At 34.7% G+C, this 13,873-nt stretch overlaps 2 protein-coding genes across 3 annotated transcripts; both read left to right on the plus strand.

The window, feature by feature from the left end:
* The first annotated feature begins 3,028 nt into the window (after positions 1-3,028).
* LOC149407023 (peroxidase P7-like) lies at positions 3,029-6,050 on the plus strand. Its single transcript, XM_089625881.1, has 3 exons — positions 3,029-3,329; positions 3,661-3,852; positions 5,213-6,050. Exons 1-3 carry the CDS (start codon positions 3,105-3,107, stop codon positions 5,768-5,770), a joined length of 975 nt encoding a protein of 324 aa, XP_089482007.1. The 5' UTR covers positions 3,029-3,104; the 3' UTR covers positions 5,771-6,050.
* A 3,172-nt stretch (positions 6,051-9,222) lies between these two features.
* On the plus strand, positions 9,223-13,866 carry LOC149407024 (shaggy-related protein kinase zeta-like). Of its 2 annotated transcripts, none has more exons than XM_089610507.1 (12): positions 9,223-9,487; positions 10,734-10,826; positions 11,143-11,202; positions 11,280-11,552; positions 11,694-11,768; positions 11,851-11,907; positions 12,181-12,321; positions 12,406-12,456; positions 12,538-12,633; positions 12,787-12,870; positions 12,993-13,094; positions 13,209-13,866. In XM_089610507.1, the coding sequence occupies exons 1-12, from the start codon at positions 9,380-9,382 to the stop codon at positions 13,302-13,304; spliced, it is 1,236 nt and encodes a 411-aa protein (XP_089466633.1). In that variant the 5' UTR covers positions 9,223-9,379; the 3' UTR covers positions 13,305-13,866. The 2 variants fall into 2 exon arrangements, with proteins under 2 accessions (XP_089466633.1, XP_089466635.1); XM_089610509.1 differs by lacking the exon at positions 9,223-9,487 and adding an exon at positions 10,459-10,481.
* The last annotated feature ends 7 nt before the right edge of the window (positions 13,867-13,873 follow it).

The following is a 13,873-nucleotide window of genomic DNA, read 5'->3' on the forward strand; positions in this document are numbered from 1 at the left end:
CAAATGCCAATAAAAAAAACAGAGCTGTCATATTCATATATGAAATTTAGAAGTCATCACTCTTTTTAACGTTTCATAATGTCTATTTGCACTACATATTGCAAAAGCATGATTTAGCTTCTGGTATCAGCAATAAGCTTATAAATTATAATCAAAATTGAAATTAATATTCGAAAGGCGGTATAATATAATTTGGGTATCGATTGTGCTCAACAGGTGGAAGAACATTCTCTCGTTGCTTTCACCGTCACGTAGAAAAAGACGACGCACTACAGCTCAATAAAATCGATATTGTTCAAATGTTTTTGTAACTTAATTTGACTAAATCAATGTATGATACGTACCTAAACAGGATTTTTGTTTCGTAGGGACTGCTATTTTGTTGTGTATGATGACCAAAAAAAAAAGCACAAATATTACTTCATTTCAAAGGGTCAACTTCTAAACATAATATTAGTCCAAAAACAACTTCTAATAATAATAATAATAATAATAATAACTAACTAGTTTGATCTAGTGGTAATCTAACATATACCTCGACGGATAAGTTTTGAGTTCGAACTCCTTATACTGTAAAAATGCATGTTCTCTTAAGATTTATCCTAAATTATGTAATTTTTTTGCAGATAGTACACATGTGTTTTGCACTGTTAATATACCATGTAATCTTGATAATAATGTCACTTACACATGAGCTCCAATCAATCAATATTTCAGGAAAATGGAAGTCCAAAATAATAAAAAATTACGTGTCTACTAGTGTTTTTTTCCTTGCAAATGGGGGCCATGGGACAAAATTATCAAGCTCAATAATAAAAAGTTAAGACCTACAGAATATAATTGGCAATTGGCATGGAAAAAAAGTTCATGACGATTTGATGCCACTAGGTTCTTTGAGATGACTTGCTGGTTAGAAAAATCAAATGTGCTATATAAACAAAACAAAACAAAAAGGCTGCTAATTAATGTAATGTTAACAGTAAAAGTATAAATGAATCCACGTTGGAGGATTTAGATTGAGTAAAAAAAAAAAAAAATTGGTGATTTTTTAATTTATTCTTCGTATGTTGAAAGGTTGAATGTAGTATATTCTTAAAATAATTGAATAAAAAAGTATGACTCCCAACAAATACGATTATTTGTCATCTCTCACAAGTGACAAGAGGACGGAGCCAGATATATAAATTAAAAAGAATCCTACGGAGCCAGATATATAAATTAAAAAGAATCGTTTTTTAAAGAAAATTTTAGGAGAGCTAATTTCTAAAAAAATTAAGGTAAAACAAAAGGCTATGACGGAGCCAGAAAAGCCCATCAGGGGGGGCTTGATTGTAAAAAATTTATAAAAATTGGGCCAAAAGTATAAATTTTCAAGGGAAAAAAATGTAATTTTTTTTTAAAATGGGCAAAAAGTGCAAAAAAATAATTTTGAGGGGGGGCTTAAGCCCGTGCTGGGCCTATACTGGCTCCGTCACTGCTCCTTAGTGCCACATAGCATCAACCAAGGTTTTACGAACTACAGATTTTTAGAGCAACTCCAATGCAAACATATCAAGTTTCTTTATTGTCGAAGTGGTAATAACATGGCATTTTTTTTTTGCAACTCAATATTTTGGGTAGCAATCATTGTGACATTGGTTCTACTGTCTAACGCTGATGCCCACATGAGTTTTTACCTAATAAAATAATAAAACACACCACAACTTTGAGTGAAGTGAGACCCACTTTAATTAATTTTTGGTACTACCACTATTGGAGTACTTTTTCTGTACGGTGCTACAATTGATGATATGGATGAAAAAAACATTAAAAAAAAATATTATTTTTTATTATGTGTAAAAATTTGGCATCTTTTGCATTGGAGTTCCTCGTGCTTTCGAGGTTGGCATAGGAATCGAGCTCATGCATGTTACCGGTAGTGTTTATTGCTCATGCATATTACCACTATTGGGTTGAAGGTATTTCTTGAGTGGTGTTGGCAATCTAGCAGAACACTGTCTTGCCTCTTTTGTTTGCTCTGTCCGTTTTTTGCCTCTCATTTTTTTTTCAGGACATTTATATTGTTTGAATGAGGTACCGGCCTTTGTCCCGAATTTTTATATGGCCGTCGCCAATTCTGTTTTGTTAATAAAAAATTTCCTTTAAAAAAAACCAACATGTCGTAATAAATAATAGATAAACGGTCACATCCACGTATTTACACGTTGACGTAAAAATTTCACCACTTTATTTCAATGAAAAAGTAAATCAGGAATGTCAGATCATGTTTATGATCATTTACTTAGTATTTATGCGAAGGGTGATTATATAGCAATTCAGAACATTTAAGTTGACTAATTAACTAATTTTTTTAAATAAAAAACCTATAACTAAATTAATTATAGTTAATCGTAGTAGATGATAGCATCACTATTTCAGAACCGTAAGTATATATTAGAACAATACCATGACCTGTAATTTTTATAGAATGCCGAATAACAATGTATTTTCTAACTAAAATAGAGAAAAACTTGATTACCACTGAAAAATATCGAATACCGATCGAAATTTCAAAGGAAATAAAAATTTCACCTTCCTAGTAGTAGATAACTAAGTGCTGAAATTTCGGAATTATGATCATTTGAAATCACGTAAAAAAAACAGTGATTTTTGTACATGCGTGAATAGAGAGTAGCAAGAATAGTCTAACTATCAAGAAAAACACGTTTGGCCAGAGTCCGCGGAAGATTCTCTTTTTATAGTTTATTTTATAATAAATTAACGATTATATTGCTTCCCCTTTCCATATACATCCAAAGACACCACAAGCGAAATCCATTTTTTATCATAAACGTCAACCATGTTTTTTAATTCATTCATTTATATCCAGTTAATTTGTATTTTCAACATATATTAGAATATTGGCGCAGCAAAGTTTGAATCTTGAAACTCCCACCACCAAACTCTAGTGTATTTTTTTTTTCACTTAAGAGAGATTTAAAATTCCCTATAAATACATCCATATTTTCCTCCTCCAAAACTCACCCTAAAAAAAACCCAACTAGTAAAACAAAAATAGCCAGCTCTCTCGAGTATATTTATTAGAGCATTGTTTATATATCATCATGGGGTCAAAAAACAGCTTAGTCGTTGCGAGCTTGTTGTTAGTAGTGGCAATGACGATGAATAATAATGGAGTGAGTAATGCTCAGCTCTCGTCACTCTTCTACGTAACAACTTGCCCAACTCTTGAAAACACCGTCCGTACAGGAATCAGACAAGCTCTTCAGGCAGAGACTCGCATGGGAGCTTCCATTCTCCGCTTGTTCTTCCATGACTGCTTTGTCAATGTAACTAATTCTATCAAATATTGTGATAATTGATAATATCAACAAAAATTTAGCGATATAAGCCACATAAACATAAGTGTTTGCGTTTTATCCAACGTTTCGTAAATTTTTCATAAATAGTCAAAAACTGTTGAAAATATTTCGTAAATAACCATATTTATTATAAATTTACTCTGTGTTTTTTGTTATTTTTATAACGTAAATATAATTATGTGGCTATTTACAAAAAATTAACGAAACGTTGACTATTTCAAAATTCTAACTTTTCATATGGCTAATATTAATGATCGATGGGTGTGTAATTAGATTATTGGATGATATTGTATTGTAGGGTTGTGACGGGTCGATATTATTGGCTGATACGGCGACGTTCACCGGAGAACAAAATGCGATTCCGAACGCGGGGTCCGCGAGAGGCTACGAAGTGATTGACAGTATCAAAGCCGCTGTGGAAGCCTCTTGCCCTGGCGTTGTGTCTTGTGCTGACATTTTAGCCGTTGCTGCTAAAGAGTCCGTTGTTCAGGTAATTATATATTAATTACTTTTTTTTTTTTAATCTCCCTGAACCTGAATTGATAATATAGTACGTACATCTCACTCTCAAGTTCATAATATTCCGATCCTTATATAAGAATGAAGAATGAACGATAACACACACATATATATAAGTTTGCTTTATATGTTTAGTCTTAATTTTGTTGAAAAATGGAGATAGTAAATAATTATGAATGATGATACGTTGGTAATTTATAATATAAAAAAAAAATGCACTCTCTTTGTGACTTGAAGTTTCCGAATTATTTATGTCATTTCTCTAATATACTACATTTTTAGGTTTTTTTTACATTGCTGGTCCTGAAATTGTCACATTGCATTTTGGCTCCTAAATTTGCTTATGGCATATTTAACCCTTTGAACTTTTGATTTCAGTTCTATTAGCCTCTTTATACAAATTAGTATAGATTAACAACAACAAAATTCTACGTTTCAAAACTTTTATAACTGATTTTTTTTATATCATACTACGTAACAAATAAGTAAAGACCAAAAATGTAACTAAACTAATTTATTTTAATTTAATTATTTGGAGAGGTGTACTCTAGGGGTCTTTAGCCTCCCGATGTATTTTCAAATTCAAATAATTATTTCCATAACTCATTGTAAAAAATAATTATATATTATATAACTTTAAATTCTCTGACTTATTTTAAAAATTATTATCTTTCATCATTTATTTCAAAAAATCATTACAGTTTATAACCTCAATAGTAATTTTGTAATCTATTTATTTTGTTGGATAATTAAAATTGTTAGTGTAGAAGGTTTCAGCTTCAAAGTGTGTATGTCGTTTATATTCTTTATTTGTTTATGTCGTTTTCATAGTTTGTTTTAGTCTGGCTGACGTGTCAAGATCCTACGGAGTAGGTGTAGGAATTGACGCTCGTGATAAACTCAGATAATTGTTATGAGTCCGAGCTAATCACGGAGTGTGTGTGATCAGTTGTGTCCAAGTGTTCTTGTGAAATTGTGAAATCAGGGGGATTAAAATCCCTACAGTAATCAATTTATGAGATGACAATTTATATCAAAAAAATTAGAAAAATAGTTAATTTAAACGTTTGATATAGCTAAATAATCGTAAATAATGACGTGACCTAATATATGAAGATGACTATTTATTTAAGATTTACGTTTGTAAATACATGAAAATGACTATTTACCTAAGATTTATCAAACGTTGGCTATTTAGTAATGACAAACGTTTAAATTGACTATTTTCCTAATGAACCCAATTTATATTTAGCCGCTCCTAAAAAAATTTATTGACTTCGTCGTCCCTAAATTATGAGGCTAATTGATCATCTTTTTTGGCGCGGACACAGCTAGGAGGGCCCACGTGGGTGGTCCCGCTAGGCCGTCGGGATGCCCGGACCGCCAGCAAGGCGGACGCGGAGAGAGACCTCCCGTCCCCGTTCGCGAACCTGGACGTGATCACGGCCCAATTCGCGGCAAAGAACCTGAACCCGACCGACATGACCGCCCTGTCCGGCGGCCACACGCTGGGCTCGGCCCAGTGCTTCGTCTTCCGGGCCCGCATCCACGATCCGACGGCCAACATCGACCCGGCCTTCGCCGCCACGCGGCGCGCCACCTGTCCCGCGGCCCAGGGCAGCGGGGACGCCAACCTGGCGCCTTTCGACACCTCAGCGGGGCGGTTCGACAACGCCTATTTCCGCGACCTCGTGGCCAGCCGCGGATTACTCGCCTCCGACCAAGCCCTCTTCAACAACGACTCTCAGGACGCTTTGGTTCGGTCTTACTCCGCGTCTTCGCTTCTCTTTTTTCGGGACTTCGCCGCCGCGATGGTCAAGATGGGAAACATCTCTCCTTTGACCGGATCCAACGGCGAGATCAGGAGGACTTGCCAGAGGGTCAACTGACTGTGTTACAGTCCGAATTGGGATGGAATATTTATTATATAATATACTTGTTATGTGTTTTGATTTGTGGTGGTGTGATAACTAAGTTTGGATAATAATGTGTCCAAACAAAGAGATCTGAAGAGAGATCTTGATCGAGACCGTCACTATCTATGTCTAGGTTTGTTTTGTTAGTTGAATATCAAAATCTATCAAATTTGTGTACCTGAATTTATCCAATCAGAAAGAGAAAATTAGGTTATATCGAACATTTTATCTGACTGGCCGAACTCTTCGCAAAGGACTGCGTGTGTTTGCGTGACCAAATTTATATATAGCACGCATACTATAAAATATAATTATTTTAGTGATCAGAATTTGAGTAGCTAGATGACTAAATTCGTTGCACGAAACTTCAAGCAAAATAGAGTTTAGTTGTAAAATAACTCTGCCGTTAACTAAAGACATTGCTTAAATTATAAGTATCTGGAAATTTCCCATTATAGGCTTACAGCTTTAGAATATGTGGCAGAAATTCAAAGAGAAATTTCACAAAATAGATTTTTGTATTATGAACAATTTTTTTAGCATCTATTTTCGATTATAAATTAAATCATTAAATAAACTATCTCCAACCTACTCAATAATATCATTCAATAATATATTTTTTCTCTTTGATTATTCTTGTATACAAATACGAACAAATAATGTATTGAGAGAATTTAATCTCAAGATCTTACCAAAAAAAAATGAAAAAGGTTTTATATAGATATATGGCAGAAATATCCTCATTTCATTTTATTATATTGGCTAGTTATCTACATTCTTCATTTTTCATATATATTTACTATCCTTATGTCGGTATCCAAGTGCATTAGAACAAATAATGCTTTTACGGACTAAAGTTTGTAGTGGCAACATTGTCACTATTATTTTTTTCGCCCATGTTTGCCATTATGCGGCGATCTTGTCTCCGAAATAGGGATGGCAACGGGTACGGGTAAGGTCGGGTACACCTATTCCGTTACCCGTACCCGTTATAATTTTTTACCCGTTACCCGGACCCGTTTACCCGAATTTTGAGACGGGCCGGGTAACGGGGATACCCGCCGGGTAAGCGGGTTAAAAATATTAGACCCGTTACCCGTTTACCCGGTTTAAAAAAAGGGTAGCGGGTCGGGTAGACCCGCTTACCCGTTTATAAAATAAAAATCTCTCAACAATATAAAGTTTAAAAATAATAAAATTTAGGTGAAAAATATTAAAGTGCTATATGAAAGATTGGTTGTAGTCTATATGAAAGAACCAACTTTTTTTTTTATTCTTATGTATAAAAACAATGTTTAAAATATATCATCTAATTAGGTAAACATATGATTTATTATATTTTTAAATATTTAAAAGTTAACGGGTCGGGTCCCGGGTAACCGGGTACGGGATGGCTATTCTGTTACCCGTACCCGGACCCGTTAAAACTTTAACGGGTATTACCCGTTTACCCGTTTACCAAAAAAGAACGGGTATTACCCGACCCGAATAAATCGGGTAACGGGCCGGAACGCGGGTAACGGGTCAAATTGCCATCCCTGCTCCGAAACAAGATAAATAAATAAAAAATTTGTTTATACACTGATTTGTAGCGATAAACTCGTCGTAGAATCATTGAGAAAAATAATTTGCGGTAACCATGTCGTTAGTAATAAACACAACACATTCCACAATTTTTACTCTTTTCTAACACTGATATGTGACAACTTGATCGTCGCAAAACACTATAACATATTTTGTGAAAATATAGGAAAGAACGTCGCCACAGATTTCCATGTTAAAAACAAAACCACTTATTATTCTTTTAAACTCATAAGCACAAACAAAGTTGCGAGTGTCTGGCTTATATAAAGCACATAAGTACATCACAACGGTCTTGTGTAAGTAATTGGAACAAATATATCTGCCTGTGTTTTATAGCTAATTGGTTCACCTGGTAATGAATACTTGAAGAATGTTTTAATATAGATCCATTGTATAAGAAGTGGATGTAGTCCCCTTGAGAGATAGATTGGAACATTAAAGTATTTCATGAAAATTAAGCTAAACTAGATTATTCTACCTCTGATTAAACTTGCGTTCTCGAAGAAGCTTTAACATTTTTCTCTAAATATCTAAAAGATGTGTCGATAATTGTTTCAACATGCAAGATCAAGCGTATTCTGCTTAGAGAATAACACGCGAGATCTTTGTAGCGTAATTGTTAGTCTTTTGGAAGGATCGTATCGAACGTGAATATGAGAGACCTAGCAGATTGGTTTATTTTGATAATTAGTTGTCTCGAAGTTCTCCGCTACACAACGTAAGTGATCATTCTAAATAAAGTTCAAATTTAGCTTAGACTTTACATGGATATTATTTTTTTTAAAAGGTTAAATGCTATCGAATACACGAAATTTCTAAGAATTTTGAATATTACAAAGTGGAGAAAAAAAAAAGAAGAAGACTAGCATTTAAGACTTTAGATTTCAATTTGCCAAAAAAAAAAGTCAACTAATTATATCTTATCTTATCTACCTACGACTTAAAACTTTTACAAATCAATAATTATTTACGAATTGATAATTTCGAAATGAATTGGATACATAACCATCATTTGTGATATTTAGTATCAACACGAAACTCTTTACAAGACTATTATTTTGTCACTAGTAGTAAGGACATACTTCTCTTCTCATTTCTTTAATTAAATGTATTAATTGAAAATACATTATATTAGTTAAAAAAAAATCAATGAAACAAAAAAAAAAACTCTATATCATTTTGAAAACTAGTGGTGTTTGTTTCGTCATATTCTTTAACTAGAATTCTCAAATAGACTTTAATCGGCTTAGCAATTTTTCCATCACATAAATATATTGCTTTTCTTTAACAAAAATATGTAGATCTTGCTCGATCAAGTTGTCGAATAAAGATTGCACTTGTATGTAACGTAATTTATTATCAGTTCTAACGGATAATTAGAAACTCATGTCGACATTATGAAAAAAAAAAAAAAAAAAATTGAGGCTCTTTTTACAAATAACAATATTCATATTGCTGATATAATTTGTGCATAATTTTATTATGAAGAGGTGTGATGTAAAAAAAAAAAAAAAAAAAAAAAAAAAGCAATACTCGAGTCAAATATTTTGACTAATTATATAAAATTAAAACATAAATTAAAGAGGACCAACACCATTTATGGTTTTCTTTTCTTTCCCTTTCAATGAATTGTAAGCTTTAATTAGTAGTTAACAAATCTAATGGAGGAATAACTCAGGGCTCCATGACATGTGGTACTTGTCGCTCTTCTCTTTTTTTTTTCTTTTTTTTTTTCTAAACGACGATGGTCAACGATTCAGCGCTGTCACTGTGAACTTAGCTGCACAGAATCGTCTGTGAAGAGTGGGTTTAACTCTCCATTAGATCGCGCGTGGGTCTAAGAATCCTCTCTCTCTTTCTCTCTTGTGCGTTTTATTTTATCTCTCTATTTTCCGAGTAAGACAGAGGAGAGAGAGAGAGGGAAGAAAAAGGGGAATAGAAAACTGAAAAAGGAAAAATTATAGAGAGAGGAAAAGGGTGAGAGAGAGAGCTTCTCACATGGCTTCCATGCCCTTGGAGCATCAATCACAGCCACAACAACCAGACACAAACAATGGCGTTGTGAAGCCAGTCACTCATCGCTCCTCGGACATGGAAACCGATAAGGTTCTCTTGTCTCTCTCTGGGAAACTCGCATTTCTCTTCTACAGTCCATTTGAGCCGCGTTTATCTCTCTCTCTAGATGTCTGTTCGTTTGATCATGTCTGTTTCGGTGCTTAGATCGTCTTTGATCGCCTTAATTCGGTGGCGATCTGGTAGTTTTTCGGTGCTCTGAGCTTGCCGGGAGTTTTTCCCCGCGAGATTTTTTCGTTGCTTCTTTGACCCTGTAGCTAATCCTTTTACTTTGCTTATTGCTTTCGTATATGTTGTATTTGAATGAGACCTTGGTGGTCTAAATTTACTGTTATGTCTAAGCTCTCTTGTTCAGTTCTTTTTTCTCGGAGATAATTTAGGTCTGGAACCTATTCAAAATGAAAATGTGGTTTTTCTTTATTGTTGCTTCAAGTAAAACAACCTGTAAAGAGAAACAAACCCTAGTGAACTCAAGATAGTAATTGAATTGCCGTATGAAATCTTAAATTCTAATATTCTTAAGTTTTCTAGCTAGTTAAGGCGTTAGGGTTTGATGTTTTTCCATTTCCATTTATTATTATTAGTAGTATTATACAGTAGCCTCAATTTCCTTCCAGTGCTGATCTGTGTATTAGAATTTTGGAATTCTATTGCTTCCTTGACTTGTTTTATGGATTTCTACTTTGATGTCTCTTATATTTCCTTCGATTCCTTCCTGAGGTTTGTAAACTCCATATGGATTTTGTGCTTCTAAACTCTGTGTCTCTGTCTGTGAATATTCTTCGCTTCGGGAGGTTAAGTTCCTTGATTCCTTGTCCATTCTCTAGATTGTTAGTGAAGGTTTGTAAGAACATTAAATTGGGTTCCAATTAAGAGACCGTTGATAACTGTTGTTTTCAAGCAACTACAGAATATTCTGTGATGCTTTCTTGTGAACTGGGGTCATCGTATTTTTGTTATTTATTGACCTTTTGAGATGTATCCATGTTGGCCTTCTCAAGACTTGCATTTTCCATATCATTAAGCAGTATGGTCAAATCTTTCTATGTTTAGTTGGCATAATAATTACTTTCTTTTACTTCTCATCATGTAAACGTCGTATTTGTTGTATCTTGATTTTCTAAGCTAGACAATAGTATCAACCTCTAGCCCATTCTTACGGGCCATCGGTTACATCTCTGCATAGGTGTTACCTCATAAAATGTCTTAAATGCACTTATTCTGGAAATCTGTAACACGTACTTGTTTTAATCCATTTTCTTCTTTATGTAAAATGCAGGATATGTCCGCTACCGTTATGGAAGGGAATGGACAGATGACCGGTCATATTATTTCAACGACCATTGGTGGCAAGAATGGTGAACCAAAACAGGTAAGGACTGAACATTTCTTCAAGTAATAGCCATGTAGTGCTTCCAGATAGAAAATTGGTGTCCACATGCTTTTTCTACGTCGTAAGTTACAATAAGGAAATAGAAAGGTTCGTTTATGCGACTGTCAATTAATTTGAATTGGTCTGGTCGAGATGCAATAAAATACCGATTGTTTCATGTGTTGCCTATAGCTTATAACAGTTTGTAGCGTTTGTGTTTGTTAAGCTTTGAATTCCTAAATGTTCACATATTTTCTGTTATAAGTCATAACTCATCTGGTTGTACTCTAATTTGTCTTTATCTAATTTTAATCAGACAATTAGTTACATGGCAGAGCGTGTTGTTGGGACTGGGTCATTTGGAATCGTTTTTCAGGTATAAATCCTTTTCTTTTATGTCGCTTTAGTTCTCTTGCTATTTCAATGTTTAAATTTCCAATATATTCCTTTTAGGCAAAGTGCCTGGAGACTGGAGAATTGGTGGCAATAAAAAAGGTTCTGCAGGATAGACGTTATAAAAATCGTGAGCTGCAGATAATGCGATTGATGAACCATCCGAACGTGGTTTTACTGAAGCATTGTTTCTTCTCCACAACGAGTAAAGACGAGCTTTTTTTAAATCTTGTGATGGAATATATACCCGAGACGATTTACAGGGTTCTCAAGCATTACACCAATATAAACCAGAGGATGCCAATCTTTTATACGAAACTATATACTTATCAAGTAAGAATGACTTTCTTGTATTAAGTGCATAATTTTCTTATTCCACGTGTCTTGAATTTTATGATTTTATTTGTTAAAGCCTTACAATCAATGTTTTGATAAAATTTTGATTACATGCTCATAAATAAATATTCCTTTTAGATATTTAGGGGACTGGCGTATATCCATGCTGTTCCAGGAGTTTGCCATAGAGATGTAAAGCCGCAAAACCTTTTGGTATGTTTTTCTTGGTTGACTTTGTTCTTAAAATGGAATGCAAGGAACTGTAGTCTAATCTATGTTTGTTGGTACAATGCAGATTGATCCTCTTACTCACGAAGTTAAATTGTGTGATTTTGGAAGTGCGAAAGTACTGGTATGCTAACCTTGATTCTTATTCATAAGAAAGTATTTTAAAACAATTAAGTTATCATGATGAATCTACTAAACCCTCTTAAATTCAATTTCTTCTGGTTACAGACAATTGTGCAATTAACATACATCAGGGACAATAACTAGATTCTTGTAATAGCATGATAATTTTGTGCAAAGTGAATGTTTCTTCCTTCAAAAGCATGCTAGGTGCACGCAGATATATAGTAAAAAAGTAATTATACAAGCGACTGATTTCTTATTTGGTGGTTATTAGGTGCCGGGTGAAGAAAATATATCATACATATGTTCCCGGTACTATCGAGCTCCAGAGCTCATTTTTGGTGCAACAGAATACACGACCTCGATTGATATTTGGTCAGCCGGTTGTGTTCTCGCTGAGCTCCTCATAGGCCAGGTTTGTGAATTTTATAACAGCACTTTCAACTCGACGTCACTTCATTTTTTTCTAGACACCTCATATTTCAGTACTCTTCTACAGCCTTTATTTCCAGGAGATAGTGCAGTAGACCAGCTTGTTTCGATCATTAAGGTGAGAGCCTTCATGCCCGTGATGAAATTGCTCGAATATGTTACATATCAATGTGTGCTTATATTAGGCATTTTCATGCAGGTCCTTGGTACTCCAACTCGAGAAGAAATTCGGTGCATGAATCCAAATTATACGGACTTTAGGTTCCCTCAAATTAAAGCTCATCCTTGGCATAAGGTATTACCAAAGTAGGCAGTTTTGGGAATACAACATTAAACGATGTTATATGAGACCACTCTTTGTCTTTGTTTCTCTCTGGCTGATTACTTTTTTTCATTCTTATCATTGAGGTAAAATCATAATCTATTATTCTGATGTGTTTGCATTTAGGTTTTCCTAAAAAACACGCCTCCCGAAGCAATTGATCTTGCGTCTCGACTTCTTCAATACTCACCAAGTCTTCGTTGCACTGCAGTAAGTGTGATGCCTCTATAAACTTCATGCGACTCTGAGATATATAATTGTATTTGATTTGTAATCCGTGCAAGTAATATATCTTCCTTGCTTGTAATCTGTCTCTGGTTTTGCAATTTCAGCTAGAAGCATGTACGCACCCTTTCTTTGATGAACTCCGCGATCCAAATGCCCGTCTCCCAAATGGCCGCCATTTGCCTCCTCTCTTCAACTTCAAGCAAGAAGTACGATTCCACTTACAACCGACACTTTATTCACGTCGAGACTTGAACTTTTTTGTCTCCCGAAACCGTCTTTTCATTTTTTTTTCCCTCAGACTTAAAATCTTTTTATCGCAGTTGTCCGGGGCATCGCCTGAGCTGATCCACAGGCTAATACCCGAGCACGTACGGCGACAAGGCGGCCTCGGTTTTCCGCATTCAGTTGGTACTTGAAAACCCCCACAAGAAGGCCTTTTGAAAAAGGAGATGGTCGATCTCTGCTCCGCTGATAGTTTAGCAATGATGGGAAGTTAAAAGTCAGGCCTTTTTGCATGGTCGATTAACCGAGCGACCATTTTTGGCCCTATCAGCTCTTCGTCTCCAGACCTGCCAAAATATTGTACACAGATACTCTGCTCGTCCAAGAAAATTGGTGCCTCTCATTAAGATGTTATTTTAGAGTATAAAACAATAATATTTTCCTTTAATCTGTACATCGTTTTGATCTTAGGAATTCCCACAAAGACCAGAAAAGAAGGTTCTTAGAGTACAGAAGTTGATATTCTGTTCATTAATATATTGGCTTCCAAAGCCCAGCATAAGCTCAAAGACCCAAATAGTTGTGCTTTTTCTTTCTCTCTTCCAAAATTAATTGCGAGTATTGTTTTTTTATTTCCGTTTGTTGCAGCTGGGAATGAAATGAAAAAGCTGTTTTTTTTTTTTCCATTTGTCTACCGTACACTTTCCTGGGTTGAATTATCGACAAGGCTTATGAAATGTGTCATTTTCATCAAAATTTTCTA

The sequence above is a fragment of the Urtica dioica genome, chromosome 1 (genome assembly GCF_054948205.1).
Source record: "Urtica dioica subsp. dioica isolate 48M chromosome 1, U.dioica_male_clone48M_v1_H2, whole genome shotgun sequence".
NCBI classification, from domain to species: Eukaryota; Viridiplantae; Streptophyta; class Magnoliopsida; order Rosales; family Urticaceae; genus Urtica; species Urtica dioica.